We start from the raw sequence: 24,325 nt of genomic DNA, 5'->3' as shown, positions 1-24,325 counted from the left end.
TGAAGTTGCTCAGAAGGCACAAAATTCCAGTCATAAAATAAATAAGTTATGCAGATGTAATGTGCAGCATGGTGACTAGAGTTAATAATACTCTTATATATTTGAAAGTTGCTGAGAGTAGATGTTAAAAGTTCTGATAAGGAAAATATTTGTAACTATATGGTGATAGATATTAACTTAGACATACGGTGGTCATTTCATGACATGTACATATATGGAATCATTTTGTTGTACACCTAAAACTAATGTAATATTATGCATCAGTTACATCTCAACTTAAAAAAGAAGTAGTACAGCTTTATTGGGTGGTGTGAGGATTAAATTAAATGCCAGTAGAGTGTTATTTGCTGCTGCCTGTTATTTCTGTAGTTCCCTTTGGGACATCCACCCTCCCACCTTTTGCCTTACAGAGATCCATATTAGACCTCTGGTTTTTCTAGTGTCTCACAGACCCATGTTCTCTTTCCCTGATCACCTAATCTTTACTTCTTCCTATTCTGCAATGGTATACTCATTTTTTTAATAAATTTATGTATTTTTATTTATGTATTTTTGGCTGTGTTGGGTCTTTGTTGCTGCGCGCGGTCTTTCTCTAGTTGCAGTAAGCAGGGGCTACTACTCTTCGTTGCAGTGTGTGGGCTTCTCTTGTTGCAGAGCACGGGCGCTAGGCACGCTGGCTTCAGTAGTTGTGGCTCGCGGGCTCTAGAGCTCAGGCTCGGTAGTTGAGGCGCATGGGCTTAGTTGTTCCACGGCATGTGGGATCTTCCCGGACCAGGGCTTGAACCCGTGTCCCCTGCATTGGCAGGCGGATTCTTAACCACTGCACCACCAGGGAAGCCCCTATACTCATTTTTAACATTGTTAAAACTGTCTTCTCTCTTGTTTGAGTTTCTGTGTAAGTATTTCATTCTTAGCTTTCCCATTTTCTTTTCCCAAAAGATATAAGCTCCTTACAGTGTCTCTCACCATTGTAGGCTCTTAAAGTATTTGTAGACTTGATAGGATTTCATAAAAATGCAAACCATTAATGAGAACAGATTTTGGATTGAAGAAAAAACCGATTTTAGAACCTTTAAAGTGAATAAGTGGAGAGTAAATTAAGCAAGGCAAAAGTGTAGGCAGGAAAAATAAAACAGAATGTGTTTGCAAATGGAGTATTAATGTTGGAGTTTGCAGGGGAAAATGAAAGAAAGGGAAGAGAATGGATGTGTCCTATTGGTCAGCTCTATCCTGCTTCAGACTATGCCAGACTTAGCTTGTTGACACTTGCCATGACTTTAGGGTGTATTTAATGTTGCTATGTATAATTATTTCTAAATAAATGTTTGCTTACCAGAGTTTGGAATATAATTATCTGGTTTCTTTAGTTCATTTACGAATGGCCAAAGGGAAATAATATTATATATCTGTAGTGCCAGTTTGGAGAATGGATGAGAATTTAGAATTTGAAAGTTTTTTCTTAAAGTATGGAAGTAACAGACTTACCTAACAGGCTAGGGAAGAAACCATTAAGAGTGTTTAGATTCCAGTTCACATTGTAAAGAGTTTTGGTAAGCTGAGCTAACTAAACTGTTTAGAGTCTGCTAAGGTATGTGAAATTAGATGTTAAGGAAAAAATGTCTGATAGATTTCAACTATTTATAATGGTGGTTTAGACAGGTTTTTATTTTTAGTCAACTTCATAACCACTTAGTAACAACGCAGGAAATATGAAACCCAGAGGTGTCATGAAAAGTCCATTTGCCTGGTGTTTTTGTACCAGGAAATTCGTGTGCCATCTGGCCCACCCAGCTCATGGCTCCTTGGTTTTTCTGGATCATTAGTTAATCACACTTGAGTGGCAAAAGGGTTGGAGGCTTTTAGAAAGCACAAAAAGAGGAGTAAACATTAAATGGATAGTGATTTAAAAAGTTGCCAAGTCGTGGATTAAACTAAACTCTCCCTGACATATACCTCCTGATTTCAAAGTAGATTGTCATATAATCCTACTGTTCTTAAACTGCAACATAAGGTAGTGGTGAAAACTAGGAACAACCACAAATTGTGAAATATATCTAGATTGTTCCAGAATGAGATCAGGGACAAGAAAGAAGTAACAGCATGGCCTCTGATGAATGCTTTTATCCACTCTCAGTTTGTTCAAGGCATGCAAAGTCTGAGTGTATGTATCCTTACAGGCTCCTGTGGTGGTCCTGTTTTAGCTGGATAATTGAAACTGGGTCAGAGGCTTTTCCTAAGTCCAGCCTCCCTGAGAATAACCTGTCTCCCAAAATACTAAAATTTTTTTGGTCAAATCTGATCTATAGAAATAACTGGAATTTTAAAAATATGCCTTTGGCATTTTATAAGCATTCTTCTCTTTTTAAAGACCATGAATAAAAACTACTGGGTTAAAATCTATTGTATACCTTGCCCAATACACTGGAGAAACAGTGGTTATAGCGCATGCTGCTGTTACACATGAACATGCTGCAAAACAGGCACCATACATTAGTTGGAAAGATAATCCATTTTATGTGGTCAAAATTTCAGTTTTAACTGTATTTAATGTATAAGTGTTAGATGTAAATTCATTTAAAGATATTTCTCACACAGTTTTAAGAATCACTAAATTTACTGAAGTCACCTTAATTTTATTAACTATTATATAGTAAGTACAAAGAATGGATAATTTCCTATTTGAGATATTTACAGTTTATAATACCCAACTTTATCTTCGGTGAGAGGGAAAACTCTCCCTCTCCTACCCAGCTTCCTCCTACTTAAAATGGACATTCATTAAAACTAGAACCGTCTTTAAGCCATGAATGTCTTTGACACCATTCAATTTGGTGGACCCTTTTAAAATCTAACAACACTTCATGCTGCTCTCCTATGTTACAACTCAGAGGATAAGATGAATACATTTCTATATTGAAGTAAGACTCTCCTCAAGAGCCGGTATCAGTAACACCCCATTCCTAACAGTTTCTTTGGTATCCCTGAGGCCTCAGTTTTATTACCTGCGTCAGCTAAGTGAGGAATTACTACTTACTAGTCACCCTGAGTAACAGCTGCTTGAGATTTCCTGGAAGGAATCTTTACAGCAGGGGTCCCCAACCCCCAGGCCGAGGACGGGTACCAGTATGCAGTCTGTTAGTAACCGGACCGCACAGCAGGAGGTGAGCAGCGGGTGAGCGAGCCAAGCTTCATCTGCCACTCCCCACCGGTCTCATTGCCGCCTAAACCATCACCCCTTCCCCGCCGCCCCTGTCCGTGGAAAAACTGTCTTGCACGAAACTGGTCCCTGGTGCCAAAAAGGTTGAGGACCGCTACTCTACAGCACATATATTTGACACTCCCTCTGTGACCTATCTTCAAAGGCGGCTTTTAGTCAAGGATTCCTAGCTACTTAATTACTAAACTGTAGTTCTTACTCTTACAGCAAATTTTCTTGTCACCTGGCCACAAGAGACTGATTATTTTATTGCTTCCTACTGTAAATCATGGAAGGTTTCACAGCACCCTTCTTTCCTGTGTTGTTGCATTTGTTACTAAATACTAAAGGCCAGAGAGGATGTTTTACTATTTTTAACAATGCATTTCTATGATACACACATCCCATGACAGAGAATGAAAATACCTCATATTGCCTTCCTCAGCCTCCTATCAGCCAGTCCCACCAAAGGGACCTAATAGGGAGACTCCTTGTTAGAAGGCTCTGGGAAAGATTTTCCTCCTTAATAAGAGGTTCATGAAGGGACAATGCCTTTCCTTTCCTACTTTGGGACATTATTGTGAGAGTACATCATACTTGGAGCTCCTGCAATCATCTTGCATCCAAGAGGATGGCCAAATAGAATGTGAGGGCCTGGCTTCTGAACCAGCCTTGGGGCCAGACTACATTTTATGTGAGACACATACACCCAGAGGGTTTATATGACTTTCGGATTGGTATTCTGTTATTTATAGCCCAAAGCATCCTGATCCATACAGCTTCTTTCCCACATTTCACCAATCTGTAAAGAAAAGTATCCAACGATTGATGTAGTCATTCAGTAAATGTTATTATAATGGCTATCGTGAATTAAGATTTTTATGAAAACTGTCAGAAGAAATATAGTAGACAGTATATTAAAATGTTTTATTTCTATGGCTAGATGTCACATACAACTCTGTGTATTTTCAGATACATACAGATCATTTTCATCTTAGCTCTTCTACTGCTAGTTGAAAAATAAGTTTTTGTCGTTGTTGATTTTGTAGTTTCAGTTGCCAGGGTTGCTTGGCTGAGATGAGTTTGATGCTTTTTTTTTTTCTTTTTGCCAGGGAGGGAGGGAAACTCATTGGGAACAAAGGTTTATTTTAGTTAAGTCATATGCCAGGCAGTATACCAGGATTATACTTCTTTCTAGAACTACATTGAGAACTAAGTAATTTTTTATGATTGTACTGAGATCTAAGTAACTTAAACGAAGCTTTTGTTTTGACTGTGTTAGCTGAGTTCTTAACAAAGCTCAAGTTCTGAGCTGTGTGGAAGTTGACAGATTCTTTGGTTGGGAGACATGGTTCTGGGCTTTAAGGTTATTCAGTCAGTTACTTACTGGAGTTATACTACGGTGGTTTACCTAAATTGGATATCCTGTTGATGTGCACCATCTCTAATACCTCAGCTGCACTGCTGCAGGCTGCGAGGCATTCCAGATGTGAGCTGGGAAGCATATTTTGACTCTAGGCCTTTCAGTACCCTCAGTTGTACTGAAAATTGAAGAATTTCTTTGCCTAAATTAATAAGTAGATTATAAAAACTACCTAAAATCCATGTTTTTATAACAGGGCAATTTTAGGAGAAAGAAGTAAAAGAATTTGGGGGGAGCTTTAGGGTTTTCTGTCCGCTTTGCATTTAGTAGAGAAGCACAAATAAAGACAGTCTTAAAATGATCAATTTGAGCCAACTTTGAAAAGGGTGTTTTACAATAATAGTAAAAAAAATAGGAGAGATGGACCCAATGTACTTTATAGTTTGTTTTTCAACCTTAATTTCAAGAGATAACTTGATTCTAGCGCCTTCAGTTTTCCTTTCACTTGTGGCTAAATAAGTACCTATAAATTGTAATGATATTTTTAAAGAGAAAGGCAGCATCGTAATACTGGGGAAAAATTGAATTAGCTCTTGTATTTATTATATATGTCATTGTTAAGGGAGTTTACGAAACCCAGTGTGGCCTTTTTTCCCTTGTTTATTCTTGTCCTTAAATCTTATGGGAATTATTTTCCTTATGCTTGAAGTCAGATATTTCTGAGAGTCATTGTGTAATGAATACCAGGCAGGGACAGATCATGTAGCCAAGATTTAACATGTCCTTCCACAATAAAAATAATGTCCCAACTATATCTTAGAAATGTGGTTACTGATAATCTTCAACTATTACAATCAAATAAACGGCATAGTAAGTGAATCCCAAGTAAGAACACCTAGGTCTTTGATTTTAGAATGCAAAATAGCTGTTATTCATGTATTTTTAAATTAAACAGTAGTTTGCATTAACATTAGATGTTCTTAAATACCTTTTTATATGGAATAATTTTAGATGTATTGAATGTTTGCAAAGACACTACAGAAAATTTTCCTATTTTCACCCATCTTCCCCTGATGTTAACCTCTTACACAGCTGTGGAACATTTGTCAAAACAAAAGATTAACATGGGTACAATACTATTAACTAAACTACAGACTTTATTTAGATTTCACCAGTGTTTCCACTAATGTCCTTTTTCTGTTCTGGGATCCAATTGAGGATCTCTCTTTTTTTTTTTTAAAGTCACCATGTCTCTGTAGTCTTCCTCCATTCTGTGGCAGTCTGTCTTTATTTTAGTGCTTTTGAAGAGAACTGGTCAGATATTTTGTAGAATGTCCCTCATTTTGCGTTTGTTTTGCATTTGCTTTTCATGACATTTTCTCATGATTAGTTTTGGGTTTTGGGAAAAAGCCCCACGGATATGAAGTGACTTTCTCATCTCATCGGGAGGGTTCATGATATCAACCTGGCTTATCATGAGTGATGTTAATTGTAATCATTTGGTTAAGGTGGTGTCTGCCAGGGTTCTGCACCACAAAGTTAATGTTTTCTCCTCTCTCTCTGTATTTTATTCGGTAGGGCTGGTTGTGGGCAGGGGGAATTAAGCTTCACGTCCTTGGAGTGGGGAGCATCTACATATTTTATTTGCAATTCTGTGAAGATTTGTCCCTTCTCAGTCATTTAATTATGCCAATATGAACTTATCAATATTTATTTTATTCTTTGCGTTATAATCCAGTACTATTGTTATTTATTTTGTTGCTGAAGTTGTTCCAGCTCTGGCCATTGGGAGTTTTTGCAGGTTGGCTCTTACGTCCTTTTGGGTCCCCATATTTCTTTTTTTCTTTTAATCATTTTCTTATTTTCTGGTGGTACAAGATTCTTGTATTTTTCCCTGCCCCAGCCCTAGGCTCAGCATTTTCCTAAGGAACCCTAGTTCCTTTGATTAAAGAAAGGTGTTAGAAACTAAGATCTGGGCACTGACTGTGCTCTGTATTAGTTTTCTATTACTGCTTGTACCATGAATGGAGTCACCTTAAACCACACATATTATCTCACAGTTCTGGAGGTCAGAAGTCTGATGTGGGGCTCACTGGGCTAAAATCAAGGCATTTGCAGGACCAAATCCTTTCTGTTAGGCTCCTGTGGAGAGTCTGTTTCCTTGACATTTCCAGTTTCTATCGGTCACCCACATTCTTTGGCTTCTGCCTCCCTTCCTCCATCTTTAAGGCCAGCAAGAACCAGCTGAGTCCTCCTCACATAGCCTCACTCTGACACTGAGTCTTTCCCTGCCTCCATCTTCCACCTTTAAGGACCTTTATGATTACACTGGGCCCCCCAGGCTAATCCAGGATAATCTCCCTATTTTAAATTCAGCAGATTAGCAACCGTAATTCTTCTTTGCCATGTAATGTATTCACACTTCTGGGAATTAGGAAGTGGATATCTTTTGTGGGGGCATTATTCTGCCAACCACATGCTGGTGGCTACTGCCTCTCTCAGTGTATAGAGCTAGTAATATACGTAGCTTAGGAATCAGTTGTGCAACAGGAACAGATATCTCAGATGGCACTTCATCTATAATATTGATTAAGTGGTAAATCTCACATAGTATGAAAAACAGGTTTTTGGTTCCACCATAGGGTAAAACCCCGAAACTGTAATCATAACCAAGAAATTGCATCTTGCCAACCAAAAGCCATCAATTAAATAGGTATTTCCTCAGTGTCAAGCAAGACTTTCTACTCTCTGCAGGTAGATATAATCATCTCTTTGTGGAGTCTAGTGAAATTTGCAGTAGGGGCGGTTTTATCCATTTTGTGGTTTTTCAAATTTGAAATTATATTTAGAATTGAGTTTCCTTTAGGATATTATTTAATTGCTCATATTTTATACTGTGATTTCTGTCTTGTATTTTCAGCACAAGCACATTTGAAACCTAATGATACAGGCATGTTCTAAAAGGATTATTACAGGAAAAAGTCATAGAATTGATTATCTGCCTCCTCTCAATGTTTTTAAAAGCCAGAGCCTCATGTAAGTTAATCATCTTAGACGAGGGATATAGAGAGCATTACCTAATTTCAAATGTGAGTTCAAAGAAGACAGAGCTTCCCTAACTTGGTGTAGCATTTTGCTAAATGCTGACATAGGTTGAAATTCTGAGAAATAGAATTTACTTGTTCTGGATTCATTTGTATAACCATTGTTATGCACAACCACACAGTCAGCAAACATAGTATTTGCTTATGATTGTTGTGATACGAGTTTATGTAAAATTTGCACCTGTTCATATTATCACTCATTTTCATTTAATAGAGGCCTATGGGTAACATTCCCTTGGTTGTATCCACACCCTCTATTCAGGATTGAAAATATGTTGAAGAGAACAGTTTGTTTTATCTCTTGCACATTGCTTTTTGTTTCTGGTATTGCATTCATAGTCCCAAAGTAAATACCGTAATGAATTAATAAGTACCCGGACAACAATGATGAATTAATCTATTTTTGAAGTTCAGTTTTTAGTACAATAGGTGAGTAGTATAGATATTTTTATGATTCTCTTAACTACAGTTGACCCTTGAACACAGGTTTGAACTGCATGGGTCCATTTACCTGTGGGTTTTTTTTCAATAAATACGTACTACAGTACCATACAATTTGTGGTTGGTTGATTCGTGGATGCATAACCATGGATATGGAGGGGATGATTGTAAAGTTATAAGTGGATTTTAGGCTGTGCTTGGGGGTAGGCACCCCTAACCCCCATGTTGACCAGGGGTTAACTGTATATTCATCTACACTAAAATGAAAAAAGGATGAATAGATAAAGAAGATGTGGCACATATATACAATGGAATATTACTCAGCCATAAAAAGGAATGAAATTGGGTCATTTCTAGAGACGTGGATGGACCTAGAGACTGTCATACAGAGTGAAGTAAGGTCAGAAAGAGAAAAACGTATGTTGTGTATTAGCACATATATGTGGAATCTAGAAGAATGGTACAGATGAATCGGTTTGCAAGGCAGAAATAGAGACACAGATGTAGAGAACAAACATACGGACACGAAGGGGGGAAAGTAGTGGTGGGGTGATGGTGGGATGAATTGGGAGACTGGGATTGACATATATACACTAATATGTATAAAATGGATAACTAATAAGAACCTGCTGTATAAAAAATAAATAAAATTAAATTTAAAAAAACAAAAAGGAAAAAGAAAATGCTGAAAATGGCTTACTTTTTATGGAGAAAGAATGCATGTTAAAAATACACTCAAGTAAATTGGTTGGGTTTTCCTTTTTCCTAGCCAACTCTAAAATTTGATAAAAGAAAATTTAAGCCAAGGAAAACCAGGTTCTAAAATTATGGAATACCTCTGGACAATAGAGTATGCTTAGAGATTACTCCTTTCTGCTTTGAGAATGCAGTGCTGGTAACGTAAATGGGATTTTTGAAAGTAGATGGTGGTAACAGAGCCATGCCAGCATCCACAGAATCTATTTTTATAAACCTGCCAGGCTCTCAGTACTTGTCTGAGAAATTCAGGTGATAGACAGAATGTCCTCCAATGGAAAAAGTATAAAACAGGCAAGTTATATAGACTAATTTCAAATGACAGGATCAGTTGCACTGTCATTTATCAGCCCATAGACTTATGAAATAAATGTCATAAAACTGTATGAGGACCTCAAGAATGTTAAAGAAAAATCTGGATATTGCTTTAAACGTGAATAACATGTGTACTGATGGCAATGAAATGAGAAGAAAAAGACTCACGAGGTCTTCCTGTGGTTTTTATGAGAGGGAGAAAACATTTAAGCTAAAGGGAGTAAAACAGATTCAAAAGCATTAGTGATGTATAATGTATAAATGGAACATGAAAAGGCAAAGCACAAAGGGGAAGAATCATCACATCTTCAGAGGAGAGGTCCAAGAGGCTGACTGATTTAGTCATTTTACTTCCCTTTCTGGGATTTCTGAAACGTATACATAATATTTGAAAAGTTTTATGACACAGCCCTATGGGTTTTCCTACTGCTCCCTCCCCCCAAGGGAGCAACAGATATTCTCACTTGGAATGGAGAAATACACTCAACCTGTCAGTATTGTTCAGTCTAGAACATCCTTTACAAATATGAGGACAATGCAGAATTAACATTTGAGAAAAATACACAGCTTTAAAGAAAGTCTAGGAATAAACTCTCTGAGGAATAGACATTTCTCTGAGGAGAATTTATACTGTGTTTAACTGATACCCTTAGAGAGATTCAAGTATGTATTGCAAAGAGGCTGTTTAGTACAGTGGTTAAAAACATCAGCTTTGGAGCCAGACTGCCTGCATTTGAAACCTGATTTTACCACTTACTAGTTCTCTGAGTTCTCAGTGTGCCTTAGTTTCTTCATCCGTAAGATAGGAATAATAATTTTACCTAGTTCATAAAGTTGTCTTGATAACTAATTGAATTAATTAAAAATGCTTAGAACAGTATTAGGCATATAGTAACCATTCAATAAACATTTTTTTAAAATTACTCCTCTTTGTACTTGTCATAGCTTATTATAGTTTTTGCTATTTGTCCATAAAATTTGACAATTAAACAGTTGATTGCTGAAATAAACTCAATTAGTAGACTAGAAACAGCTAAAGATCAAATTAATGAGTTAGATGACTAAGCCAAAAGATTTTCCTTAAACACAGCAGCAAATGAAGGGAGATTAAAAAGTATGAGAGGACAAAACCAGAAGTTTTAACATCTATCTAAGAGAAGTTCTAAATAGAAAGTCTGAGAGAATGAAGAAGAGAAAAAGTAGTGTTTTCTTAAATAATGGAAGGAATATTCCCAAAGTTAAAGAGACTCATATTGGAAGAGTGTACCAACTGCTGAGCAGAATTAATGAAAAAGTTGCATACTGGTGAAGTCTCACAAAACCAAAGATAAAGAGAAAATAAAGCTTCCAGAGGGGAAAAAAATTATCTGCAGAAATCAGATTGATATCAGACTTCTATAAGAAGATTGTGGGAAAAACAGCTTTGAAATTCCGAGGGGAAAATGATTTAAAATCTCAAGTTCTGTTTTAAGCCAAGCTAGCCTCCAAAATTGAGAACAACAACAACAAAAAAACATTTCGTAAATGCAAAAACTCAAACATTTTTTTGAAACAAGGTCCTTAAGGAGGACTAACAGAAGGACATAGGATATAAGAAACAATGATAAGAAGAGAAGCCAACAGACTTAACCCGAGTCAAGTCTAAATAATTAAAATCGTTCTGTGAAGCATAAGGAATATTAGTAGTAATAATAATAGCAATTTGGAGGAACTATTGGATGATTTCTACAAATCTTGGAAGAGGGACAAGAGGAAAGCATAATTTTTTGTTTGGGGGAAGATTATTAACTCAAAGTTGATAGAATTATTTAAGTTTAAATGTTTGTAAAAATAGAAAGGTGAAAAAATTTTAAGCATGAGCTTTAAAATAATAAAATAGAGTTTATAATTTCCAAAACACTAGCGTAGGGCTGGGCAATTGTGAATGGGAACTTTTTTGGTTACATTTTTATGTTCCTTGATGCAATATCCTTGGTATTATTGTAACTTCTTAATCATAATGACAATAACTATTACTTATTGAATACTTTGTGCTAAATAATCTTAATTTATTTCTTACAACAACTCCTATCAGGTAAATACTGTTGCAGCATTATGCTTATTTTTACGTTTGGGGTCAATAAGGGACAAAGGCTTAAAGCTGAACAGCTGGTTTATGGTGGAACTATGATTCTAACCCAGGCAATTTCATTCCAGAGTTATACCGCCTACAAACTGCACTGTGGATGTAGGTGTCCTCAGGTAAAAGAGGAGACATGTAAGAGGGGGCAGGTGCGGGATCAATTCCAGTACAGGCGGATATGACTGACAATAAATAGAGTGGGTGAGCAGCAACTGGACACATTATCAGCAGGACCTATACTAACGTGTGGATTATTTGGGAATATGCTTATTTATATTTGTAGAATACAGTATTCTAGTTTGGACTTAATTCAAACCAAATAAAGTCCTACAGATTTTAAAATCATGATTTAATGATAATTTTATATATTCTTAGGGTACTACAGTATTTACTAAATGATAATAGCTATTATTTTAGTTGTGTTTTTAAGAAACTACCACTCATCCCCTCTAGCTGAACTAGTAAAAGTATACTGTAAAGATACACATGACAATAAGGGAGATGGACTCTTCTGGGATATCCAAGAGGTGAACCCAAAGGCTGGCCAGCCATTGTGGAAGACTATCTTTTGTTCTTGATCACAATCAGCTTTATGTGCCTCAAGAGCAGTTGTTTAGGTCTTCACTATAGTGTGCTACCTTTACTTTGCCTCAGGTGCTACTGTCTCTGTTATCTGCCTTTTTTGTCCATCCATTTGGTCTTATATATACCAGCTTGTTTTCTCCGTGGTCCCAGGTAAAATTTCTGAGAGAGAACATTTGGCCAAGACAGTTACTGTGTATGGGCCAAGGGTTTCATGCTTCATGGACTATTGAATAGACTATTCATTGTCCGCCTTAAGTCAGATATTTACCACAGTAGTTCGTCATTTCTGGCCAGGGAGGGATGCCAGCTGGGAAAAACCTGGCTCGTCTAGAGCTGCCTCTTCAGTAGCAAGGTTGAATTCGCCTTAGAGAAAGGGAATGTGATCACAGCGTATGCTCTAATTAATGTGTTTAGTAGTCATTGCGTATTTTCTTTTTAAAATAACTCTAAAGAAGAGATTACATTGAAAACAGCAATTGGATTTAGAGATCGAGTAGTACAGAAAGGGAAATAGTAAAGACAATGCTTGTATACATGGCCTGAGAACAATCCCGTGCTTACTGCTTTGTAAGCCTGATAACACATAGTCATATATCTCTTGTAGGTAACTTGGTTAAAGTATCTGTTTAAGTTAGGATTGTTAACTTTGGGTGAGTTACTGATAGATAGTAAGGAAGTTTTTCTCCTTGGTATTTTAATAGCTAGGTTTTGCTTGAAAAGAGGTTTTTGAGAATTTTGCAAATTCCAGAATTTAACAGACTCCTTTAAGAATATTCTCTGGTATATCTGTTATTTAATCCAAGATCAGTGCTGAATTTAAGGTATATCATGAGATGCTTATTATGAAAGTAAATAATTTATAGTAAAACTCCAAATCTCTGAAATATTATATTCAGAAATATGTGGATATTGGTATTAAAATTATACATAAATACTTGTTAAATTGATTCTAGGTTGGGCCATGCAGGCTGCGGCCTATATCTTCATTCATAGGAAATGGAAGGATGATAAGAGCCATTTTGAAGACATGATTGATTATTTTTGTGATATCCATGAACCACTTCAACTCCTCATATTCCCAGAAGGGACTGATCTCACAGGTAAGGTACCCTTTGTTTGGATCACAGAATTTTAAAACATGAAGGAACTCCAAAATTAGCTATCTAGTCTAAACTTCTCAGTCCTCAGATGAAGCAACTGAATACCAACAAGATTATTGGCCCATCCCTGGGGTCACTCAGTTAGTCAGCAGCACATCAGAACCCAGAACTCCTGGTTTCCAGCCCATAGAGTTTATGATGGGCAACTCCAAGAGGTATTATTTATACTTGCCATCTTAGAGCTTTATATTTTAAGTCTCGGTATATACTTTAAATATCAGCCTTTTACTTTATATAGTTTGTACGTAACCACAAAAAACCTCAAGTAGCCAAAACAATCTTGAGAGAGAAGAACAAAGCCTAGTTTTAAAATATCTATTCACTGTCCTCTTCCAAGATCCGTATTTATCCATTAGACCCTTTTTTTTCAACTTCTTTCTTATAAGAAAAGGATCTGGGCTTCCCTGGTGGTACAGTGGTTAAGAATCCGCCTGCCAATGCAGGGGACACAGGTTCGAGCCCTGGTCCGGGAAGATCCCACATGCTGCGGAGCAACTAAGCCTGTGGCGCCACAAGTACTGAGCCTGCGCTCTAGAGCCCACGAGCCACAACTGCTGAGCCCATGTGCCACAACTATTGAAGCCTGCACGCCTAGAGCCTGTGCTCCACAACAAGAGAAGCCACTGCAATGAGAAGCCTGTGCACCGCAATGAAGAGTAGCCCCCGCTTACCGCAACTAGAGAAAGCCTGTGCGCAGCAACAAAGACCCAACACAGCCAAAAACAAATCAAGTAATTAATTTTTTTTAAAAAAGGAAAGGATCTAATAGTAACCAGTTTCACTTGTTGATTTAAGTTAGTATGTTGCCTTTTTCCTGTTTTTTAATAATTTATTTATTTTACTTATTTTTGGCTGCGTTGGGTCTTCGTTGGTGTGCGCAGGCCTTCTCTAGATGTGGAGAGTGTGGGCCACTCTTCGTTGCGGCACACATGCTTATTGTGGTGGCTTCTCTTGTTGCGGAGCACAGGCTCCAGGCTCACAGGCCTCAGTAGTTGTGGCACATGAGCTTAGTTGCTCTGCGGTATATGGGATCCTCCTGGACCAGGGCTCGAACTCGTGTCTCCTGCATTGGCAGGCAGATTCTTAACCACTGCACCACCAGGGAAGCCCCTTTCCTGGTATTTTTAAAGCCTTATTTCTAATATAAGCTGGAAAGGCCTTGTCCTTTTCCTAAAGAAAATTCAGCCATCGTTGAGTTGTAGAAGCGACACAGGAGAATATATCTAGGACTTCTCTATCTTCCCAGATACCAAATTACACAGGCCAAGAATGCCAGTGGATCTCAAGGAATTCTTTTTTTTTTTTTTGCGGTACGCAGGCCTCTCACTGTTGTGGCCTCTCCCATTGCGGAGCACAGGCTCCGGACGCGCAGGCTCAGCGGCCATGGCTCACGGGCCCAGCCGCTCCGTGGCACGTGGGATCCTCCCAGACCGGGGCACGAACCCGTGTCCCCTGCATCGGCAGGCGGACTCTCAACCACTGCGCCACCAGGGAAGCCCTCAAGGAATTCTTTAAAAGATTAAAAACAAAATGCAGTCTTTCATTCTTACTAAATCAGTGGGCTTCACATCTTTTTTGAACCACAGGTCATTTCTGCAGGTGAAGCCTTCTATTGCAGTCTAGGATTTCTAAGACGGAGAGAAGAACTGCTCTGGTTGATGAATATTGGTGGGGGAGGGAGTAAGCTACAACAGGAAGTAGTTTTATAGAATCCTTCAATTCAAAAGAACAAAATTCAAAAGCTTTAGTACCCTGGTTACTTTAAGAAGAATACAGCAGAATTTGAGAAGGGCCCAATGTATAAACGTCTGCTGTACCAGGGAAGACAGACTTAAGCAGGTTAGAACTGAAATCTAAAACTCACAGATAGTACGGAGAGATCCCTGTGAACTTGTCTTCTAAATCCTCAATACTAGATCGAGGTAGCTAAGAGCTACCAAGAAAGGCAACCCTTAGAACCTGAGAGGAGAACAAGTAAATGAACAATCTAATTCACTCTGTGGACATAGTAATTTATGGAACCCAGTACCCCCAAAAAGAGTGCAAGATGGAAAATACAAATTACACAACTACTTAAGTAGGTGAATGGGTGACTAAACTGTAATATGTTAATAGGGAAATTAAAGTATTTTGGGAAACATTTACCATTAATACCAAGGAAGAGATCTTTGACTAATGTATGACAGATTGGAACTGAGCTAAATGAAGCACGGCAATTTTTATATACTAGTATTATGTACTAAATTATACTTACTGTATATGTTTGATTTTTGTAGTTAAAATTCTAATAGTAGTTGGGTCACAGAAGGTAATACTGAGTATAATATTGGCTGCATATTGTTTAAGTTTGAAAATATATTGTAAGTTGTAAGTTGATTGATTCCCAGAACTGAACTATCATTAGGAAATTTCAATGGACAGACAGCCATATTTACATTTTTTAATCCTTAGAATGTATAATACTTAAATTTGAGTATTGAAATATCATCTGTGTTAGAGTATAGAAAGTCATTTACTGAAATGATAGATTTTGTGAATGCCAAAATGTACACTAAAGAGTGGCAACTGTGGAAGTTATTTAGTAATTAAACGCTAATGGGATAAAAGCTCATGGGTTGCTGTTACTTTGGTACATTAGTATTAAAATGTTCATGCATTAGACCTTCAGAGTTTATAAAGTAGATATTTAAAACTTTTCAGTCTGTATTTTCAAGTGTCTTTTTTAGGTGATGAACTTAACATCTAGTTGAATATTTTCAGGGTCCAGAGTACTTATTATTACATAATGTAGTTGAATATTTTTAAAGTTAAAACAGTATTTACATTTTAAGGCCAACTTGCAAAAGCCAGACTATTTGCGAGATAGAGGAAATAAATAGACTGATCTTGAAGTTAAAAAAAAATTTTTTAAACAGTATTTTACAAATAGTTTTGAGTTGGGATATGATTTTTTTTTTTTTAAGTAGGCTAGCAAAATACCTTTGGTTTGAAAATGTATCTGTTAACTCAAAGGTGTTTTTAGCCATCACAGTTAACTTTACAGTTGGGTTTTTAAGCCCAAAGAGAATGTTTTATAATCCTCTTCAAGTTGTGAATCCAACTTGTTTGCACATTTTCAAATTAGTACGTTTAAATTAACTTTATATTCTATTTTCATATATTATTGTTGTTTATAACTTTTTTTTTGCTTATGCAAGTAATATATGTTATTTTGGGGAAATTTATAAACATAGAAGGGAGCACAAATAATACTCTAATCCCACTGCCCATAAAGAAGCACTATTCTAATTTTGTTCCATTGTTTTTGGGTCATTTGGTCACACGTGCATGTGCGCACACACACATACACGTATACATACACACATCCATAGGCATATATATGTACACACATACACGTAATTTTAAAATTGGAAAACCAGAACTACACTTTTCTTTGTACTTACTCTTGTATTCTCTCACATCATTAGTCAAGGTTGTCCAGAAAAACAGAACCGTGTGTGTGTGTGTGTGTGTGTGTGTGTGTGTGTGTGTGTGTGTGTGTGTGGAGAGAGAGAGAGAGGAAGAGAAAAAGAGATAATGGGTGGGGGGTGGCAAATTTATTTTAAAGAAATTAAGGATTCTGGAGGGTGGCAAGTCAGAAATATACAGGGTATGTCAATAGGCTGTGACCCCAGGGAAGAGTTGCAGTTTGAGTCCAAAGGCAGTCTGCTGGCAGAATTCTTTCTTGCTTGAGGAGATTAGTCTTTTTCTCTTAAGACCTTCAACTGACTGGATGAGGCCCACCCACATTATGCAGGATAGTCTGCTTTACTCAGAGTCTACTGATTTAAATATTAATCTCATCAAAAAACACTTTCACAGAAACATCTAGAATAACGTTTGACCAATATCTGGGTACTTTGGCCTAGTCAGTTTGACACATAAAATTAACCATCACAGTTGGTATATTATGATTTCCTGTTTTGTTTTAAGAAAGGAAAGCTTTTCTAGGTTTTAACAATTATATAATATTACATGCAATTAAACACCCTTGTATGTAAAACTTATTCATTTAATAGATATATGAGTGCCTGGAGATTTATATACAAAAAAGTCTCTTCATGAGACTTTTCATGAAGCTTACTTTCTAATGAGGAAAAACAGATTAAAAACTAATAATAAAAATATGTGTGGTATTCATAAATGCTGTACAGAAAAGCAAGATAAGGAGAGAGAGAGGGAGAGAGAGTAATAAAAGATGGGGACATAGGGTGCTGTTTTATATAAGGTGGTTTGAGGAGGCCCCTTAAGTTCTTATTTAAGGAGAGACTAAATGAACAAAGCAGAAAATCATGCAGATGGCTGGGTAGAAGGCATTCTGGGAAGAACCATTGCACAGACTCTGAGGTGGGAATATGCCTGGCTGGTTTGAGAACATCCGAGCAGCCCGTAGTCTCACTGGAGTGGTAGGCGTGCTGGCATTGGAGTGTTACAGGGAGCAGGCTAACGAGATAGGAGGTTGTGGTGAGAAAGTGGGGTGCTAGTCTGTCAGTCCTAATAATCATAGTCTGGGGGTGGGTAGATAACGTGGGGATGGAGGGGAAAATCTGCATCTCTGATCTGTGATTATTTCTTACTTCCCACATTGTGCCTGTGCCTTTTAGAACTACTTCCACCTGTATTCACATTCTACAACAGCTTTCAGTTTTGTCTTCAGATCCCCCAAGTCTGTGACCAACTGGAAGAGCAAACTGAAGAGTAGTTAACTACTCTTCTTTGTGGTGTCTCTGGGATTCCCAATCGCATGTAAGGTCCTGCCAGTTGTCTATAAAATACTGTTCTGTAGTCCCATGCCCAGAATATTCCCCTCAAATGAATGTGAGAGGAGCTTATTACTTTTCTTGTTTAGAGCTTTTACTTTTGACTTGCTGGAGATCTGTTTAATTTTTTGACTCAGTTTATAGGAGTGTTTTTTGAATATTTTAGTGTCGTGGAATCCATCTATAGTTTTTTGAGATTTTGAGGATTCTGTGGTCTTAAATTTACTCCACGGAAAGTAGTATTTTTACATATAGGTTTTTTCCTGGTGACTTGGAATGGTCTATAAATTTCAGGATGCCGCTGAGGATTGCAGGTTCTAACGTCTGCTGTCATCAGAAGGTATTTCATGATCTCCCCCAGCAGCTAAGGCCAAATTTCTGAACACTTTACTTTTTCCAAATGTAATTGCTGAATAATGGGTTTGGTTCTTCTTGGAACTTATAAAGTTACCTCATGGAATGGAAAAAGAAGATTTTGCCAACAATTGGAACATATACTTGACTCAGTAACTATACTCAGCCAAACCATGTTCAGATGTTTGTACATGGTGTGCTGATCATGTGCCCATTCTGTCGTGGAGTGGTGTTGGTTAGTAATGTCAGTGTGCTCTGTGCCTGAGCAACGCAGATACTTCACTTTGCACTGAAGCCCTAAATTATTGGGTTAAAAAAATGGTGATCTATTTGGCAAATTGTTAGTTATTTCTTCTGGATGTCTAGATCCTTATGTATTATTACTATTTTAGTTTTACTTTATTTCATCTTTATATTTTAGTATTTCAATTTTTATTATGTAACGACTATTTTATGAAAATTTTAGTTATTAGTATTTTATTTGTATTTCAGTTTTCATTGTATATTGACTATTTTATGAAATCTCTTAAAGAATTTTAAGGATTTGAATATGAATTTATAAACTGCTATAAAACATCTATTAATACCTTATTATAAAATTTCTGAAATTCCAATTAAGTAGGTAACTCTGGGATCTTTGTTAGGGATTTACCAAAGTATTTCTATCTTATCATTTGATTCAGTATATTAATTACAGAAACATTAACTGCCATTTTTATCAAAGAAATTCTGCACCATTTCCTTACCTCACTTATCTTCCTTTATTTTATGGCTTCTAATGGCCTATTGTTTTGTTTAGAAAATAGCACGGCTCGAAGTAATGAATTTGCTGAAAAGAATGGACTTCAGAAATATGAGTACGTCTTACATCCAAGGACTACAGGCTTTACTTTTGTAGTAGACCGTCTAAGAGAAGGTAAGCACCCATCTCAAAGTGTACTTTTTTATATAAGTGGAAGAAATTGCTAAACTTCACATATAACTCTGTTGAATTTACAAAGCACTTTTTCATACTTTATCTCAAGAAATGAGACACTGTATTTTTATGCTAACTTGACCCCATGCACTAAAATGTTTTATTATGTATTCTTTAGAAATATAAAAGAATCTTTGTCAAAAACAAAACATTTTTTCTCCTTTTTTGGAATAGACAGAAAATAATACATACAGTTAGACTATCATTCCATTTTTAAATGCTTCTCAAAGCAGCAAAACTGTCTTGAAAGTATCTTATCACTTATAATATAGTTATTTATAGCTTAAAAAATATTTTTACATTCATTATTCCACTCACTGCAACAAGTGATTCCGGTTGGTAGAAAGGCAAGTACTGCTACCTGTATTTTGTTGTTAACTAGAAGTGGCATCCAGGGTTGTTCATAAATTTTCATAGATCACGGATGGAACCTTGTTCTTCTGCTTCCTACTCTGTGGCTCACACTACCCCCTTCCCACCCCCACGTCCTCTAGAGCCGTGCCTGTTGAAGGGCATCTGGAGCCAAGGTGATTGCATTGACCATATCACACCCATTTAAATGTTTACATTTTGATATTTTTATGAAAAAAAAACAGTTGGACATTTTGTTATAGCTGCATATGTAAATACTTATATATTCATACACACATGTATATACAAATGGATAACAGACATATGGATATATACGAAAAAGGAACTATTCAGAAACATACTGAAGTGTTATTAATTTTACAAGAACAAGTCAAAGCCCAGAGTCACCTAGCAGAAGAAAAATCTTGTTTGCATGTTTCTGCTCTCCACTCTGATTTCTAGCAAACCATATTGTATAAAGGTGACATCTGTGACAAATTATCACCTTCATTTGATAATTGTTATGTTGTCATAAAACTGCTTGTGCCTAACATGAAAGGCCTTGAAACATTATATAAGAAAAGGTATAAATTTCTTACTTCTTACCCTAATTGGCATCACTATTGTTCCCTTAGGGTTTAATGTACTTTAAGATGTAAAGTATAACCTCATTTAGTGAACCCTGCCAAAACGAAGCATCTTTACAACTAAGTACTCATGATATAAAAGAAATGCATAGTCAATCCAAAATCACATTACTATTCGTTCACATAGTAAACTAAAAATATTGTCGCTGTTAGTTTGGCTTGCTTTTGGAATTCGGTGGTTATAACTAACATGAAATGGAAACATGGGCTTTATGGTCATATTGTGTATGAATAGTGAGTGTCCATCTACCCATAGAAGCTCATGGAGAACACAGTTCTTTATGCCTATGCAATAGGACAGGGGGGTACCAAGACATTAAAACAGGGATGCTGCTGCTTTTTGTTTTTTTTGTTTTTCTTCCCCAAAACATGGTACCACTTACTGTGGCATTCAATTTAGACTCTCCCTTCTCATTCAACAATATGTTTTTTATTTTCTAACAATCTGATATTTTATAGTATTTAATGATTACTTTAAAAGTATTTCTGACATCATGGAACATGCTGTTGGAACACATCTTTTGCTAATAAAGATCTTTTTAATTGCAGGCAGGATAGTTGAGAGATTATTTTATAGTGGATGAGGATATAACTACAGAGCTCTCTGTTCTGAAATCTGGAAAATATTTTAGTAGCAAACTGATTTATAACTTTGGGGAACATGTATTACTTAGTCATCACTCAGAGTACTAGTCAACAACTACAGTATGTCATTTTTCCTGCCAGAAGTGGCAACTGATTTTTCCCCCTTCTCTGTATCAGTAAAGAAAGAAACACAGATGACTTCATTTGCTTCAGCTAAAAAAAGTTAGATGACTCCATTTACTTCAGTTAGAAAAGTAGAATGGGTCCTATACACTATGATAATAATAGAAACAAGAAATATGATGACAATAATTATAATAGTAACAGCAGCTAACGTTTACTGAGCATTTACGAAGTACCAGGCATTAAGCTAAGTGTTCTGTATGTGTAAGGTCAGTTAACCCTCACAACAACTGTCCTGGTAGTTACCAGTATTTAACTTGTAGAGCAAAACTGAAGCAGAAATTGAAGAATCAGCTCAAAGTTATTGGAACATGGTTTGTCTGACTGAATAAACCTGTGTTCTTTCTACTGTAATATGATGCCTCGTATATTTATAGTGTGATTTTAGTTAAAGCACCTTTGTAATAATAGTGAGCTGGATGGTTTTCTTCAAGGAAAATATTTTAAAAGAAAGAAGAGGCTAAATGGCCAGATCATGGAGGGATGGGAGTCACAAGGGAAGTGGTTATGATGCTGCCTGAGACGACAGGGAGAGCAGGCACAGTCATCTAGTCAGAGTATCATTTTAGGAAAGAAACCTAAGACTCAGAAAGGGCCCAGCACAACTTCCTGATCTTTTCTGGGATCTGCTTTTGTTTATCAATTAAGTGAAAAAGAAGCTTGCTCTTAAAACAAATGGCCATTATAAATAAATATTCCAATGGAAGCCTGGAGACCACATATTAAAACCAATTACTGAAGAAATGTATGAGGACAAGATGGCAGAGTAGAAGGACTTGAGCTCACCTCCTCTCACTAAAACACCGAAATCATAACTAACTGCTGAACAGCCATCAACAAAAAAGACTCAGACCTACCAAAAAAGATATTCTACACCCAAAGACAAAGAAGAAGCCACAAGGTGGTAGGAGGGGTGCTTTCATGATATAATTTAATCCCATACCCACCAGGTGGGTGACCCACAGGCTGGAAAATAATTATATCACAGAGGTTCTCCCACAGGAGTGAGAGTTGGGAGCCCTATGTCAGGCTCCCCAGCCTGGGGTATGGCATCACGAGGAGGAGCCCCCGGAGCATTTGGCTTTGAAGGCCAGCAGTGCTTGAGTGCAAGAGCTCCACAGGACTGGAGGAAACAGAGACTCCACTCTTTGAGGGCATACACAAGGTTTCACAGGCACAGGGACCAGGGCAAAGCGGTGACTCCGTAAGAGCCTGGGCCAGACCTACCTGTGGGTCTTCGAGGGTCTCCTGGGGAGACGGGGGGTTGGCTGTGGCTCACTGTGGGCAAGGACACTGATGGTGGATGCCCCAGGGAATACTCATCAGCATGAGTTCTCCTGGAGACTGCCATTTTGGCACTGAGACCTGGCCCCACCCAACAGCCTGCAAGCTCCAGTGATTGGATGCCACAGGCCAAACAACCAACAGGGTGAGCCCCACCCATCAGGAGACAGGTTGCCTAAAGTTGTCCTGAGCCAACAGCCACCTGTAAACATACCCCTTGACATGGCCCTGCCCTCCAGAGGGACAAGACCCAGCTCTACACACCAGGGAAGTGTGCAGAAGCCCCTGGACTAACCTCACTCACCAGGGGCAGAAACCAGAACCAAGAAGAATTACAGTCCTGCAGCCTGAGGAATGGAGACCACAAACACAGAAAAGTTAGACAGAATGAGGTGGCAGAGAAATACGTTCCAGACGAAGGACTAAGATAAAAACCCCAGAAGAACAACCAAGTGAAGTGGAGATAGGCAAGATAAAACCCCAGAAGAACCCCAGAAGATAGGCAATCTACCTGACAAAGAATTCAGTGTAATGATAGTAAAGAGGATCTGAGATCTCAGAAAAAAGAATGGAGGCACAGCACACAGCGGATACAAAAATGTTTAATAAAGAGCTAGAAGCTGTAAAGAACAGAGATGAACAATATAATAACTGAAATGAAAAATACACTAGACAGAAGCAATAGCAGAATAAATGAGGCAGAAAAATGAATAAGTGAGCTGGAGGACAGATTGGTGGAAACCACTGCTGTGGGACAGAAAAAAGAGTGAAAAGAAATGAGGACAGTCTCAGAGACCTCTGGGACAACATTAAACACATCAACATTCACATTATAGGGGTCCCAGAAGGAGAAGAGAGAGAGAAAGGGCCTGAGAAAATATTTGAAGAGATAACAGCTGAAAACTTCCCTAACATGGGAAAGGAAACAGTCACCCGAGTCCAGGAAGCACAGAGAGCGCATACAGGATAAACCCAAGGAGGAACATGCCAAGACTCATAGTAATCAAACTGACAAAAATTAATGACAAAGAAAAAATATTAAAAGCAACAAGAGAAAAGCAATAAATAAATACAAGGGAACTGCCATAAGGTTATCAACTGATTTTTTAGCAGAAACTGTGCAGGCCAGAAGGGAGTGGTATGATATACAATATTTTAAGTGATGAAAGGGAAGAACCTACAACCAAGAATATGCTACTCAGCAAGGCTGTCATTCAGATATTACAGAGAAATCAAAAGCTTTACAGACAAGCAAAAGCTAAGCGAATTCAGCACCACGAGACCACCTTTGCAGCAAATGCTAAAGGAATCTCTCTAGCTGGAAAAGAAAAGGCCACAACTACAAACAAAATTACAAATGAGAAAGCTCACCGGTAAAGGCAAACATACAGTAAAGGTAGGAAATCATCCACACACAAATATGATATCAAAACCAGCAACTGTGAGAAGAGGAGAGTATAAGTGCAGGATGTTGGAAATGCATTTGAAATTAAGAGGCCAGTAGCTTAAAATAATCATGTGTGTGTATATACACACACACATATATATGTGTGTGTATATATATATACATATATATGTGTGTGTGTGTATATATATACATATGTGTATGTGTGTGTGTATATATATATATATATAGAGAGAGAGAGAGAGAGAGAGAGAGAGAGAGAGAGAGACTGCTATATCAAAACCTCATGGGAGCTGCAAACCAAAAATCTATAATAGATACACACACAAGAAAGAAAAAGCACCCAGAGACAACACTAAAGAAAGTCATCAAATCACAAAAGCAGAAAACAAAAGAGGAAGGGAAGAAAAACCACCACCCCCAAAAAGAAAACAAATCCAGAACAATTAGCAAGACGGCATTAAGAACATACATCTCGATAATTACCTTAAATGTAAATGGATTAAATCCTCCAACCAAAAGACATAGTCTGGCTGAATGGATACAAAAACAAGACCCATATATATGCTGTCCACAAGAGACCCGCTTTAGATATAGGGACACATACAGATTGAAAGTGAGGGGATGGAAAAAGATATTCCATGCAAATGGAAATCAAATGAAAGCTGGAGTAGCAATACGCATATCAGATAAATAGAC

General features: G+C 37.4%; 1 protein-coding gene across 9 annotated transcripts in view; it reads left to right on the top strand.

Annotated features, from left to right (window-relative positions):
* LCLAT1 (lysocardiolipin acyltransferase 1) overlaps positions 1 to 24,325 on the top strand; it is a 253,581-nt gene that overhangs the window by 148,670 nt on the left and 80,586 nt on the right. For all 9 annotated transcript variants that reach the window (XR_003434105.1, XM_027113463.1, XM_027113464.1 and 6 more), the window contains 2 exons: positions 12,836 to 12,982; positions 18,995 to 19,111. Coding sequence is in view for 8 of the 9 variants with exons in the window: in XM_027113463.1 (XP_026969264.1) it covers positions 12,836 to 12,982; positions 18,995 to 19,111 (264 nt within the window). In the remaining variant the exon portion in view is untranslated. The remainder of the gene's footprint in view (positions 1 to 12,835; positions 12,983 to 18,994; positions 19,112 to 24,325) is intronic.

This window comes from Aethalodelphis obliquidens, unplaced genomic scaffold, assembly GCF_003676395.1.
Source record: "Aethalodelphis obliquidens isolate GAN/ISIS:26980383/991018 unplaced genomic scaffold, ASM367639v1 scaffold12, whole genome shotgun sequence".
In the NCBI taxonomy this organism is placed as follows: Eukaryota; Metazoa; Chordata; class Mammalia; order Artiodactyla; family Delphinidae; genus Aethalodelphis; species Aethalodelphis obliquidens.
Note: the sequence above shows the minus strand (reverse complement) of the source record. Positions and strands in the feature narration are given on the sequence as shown.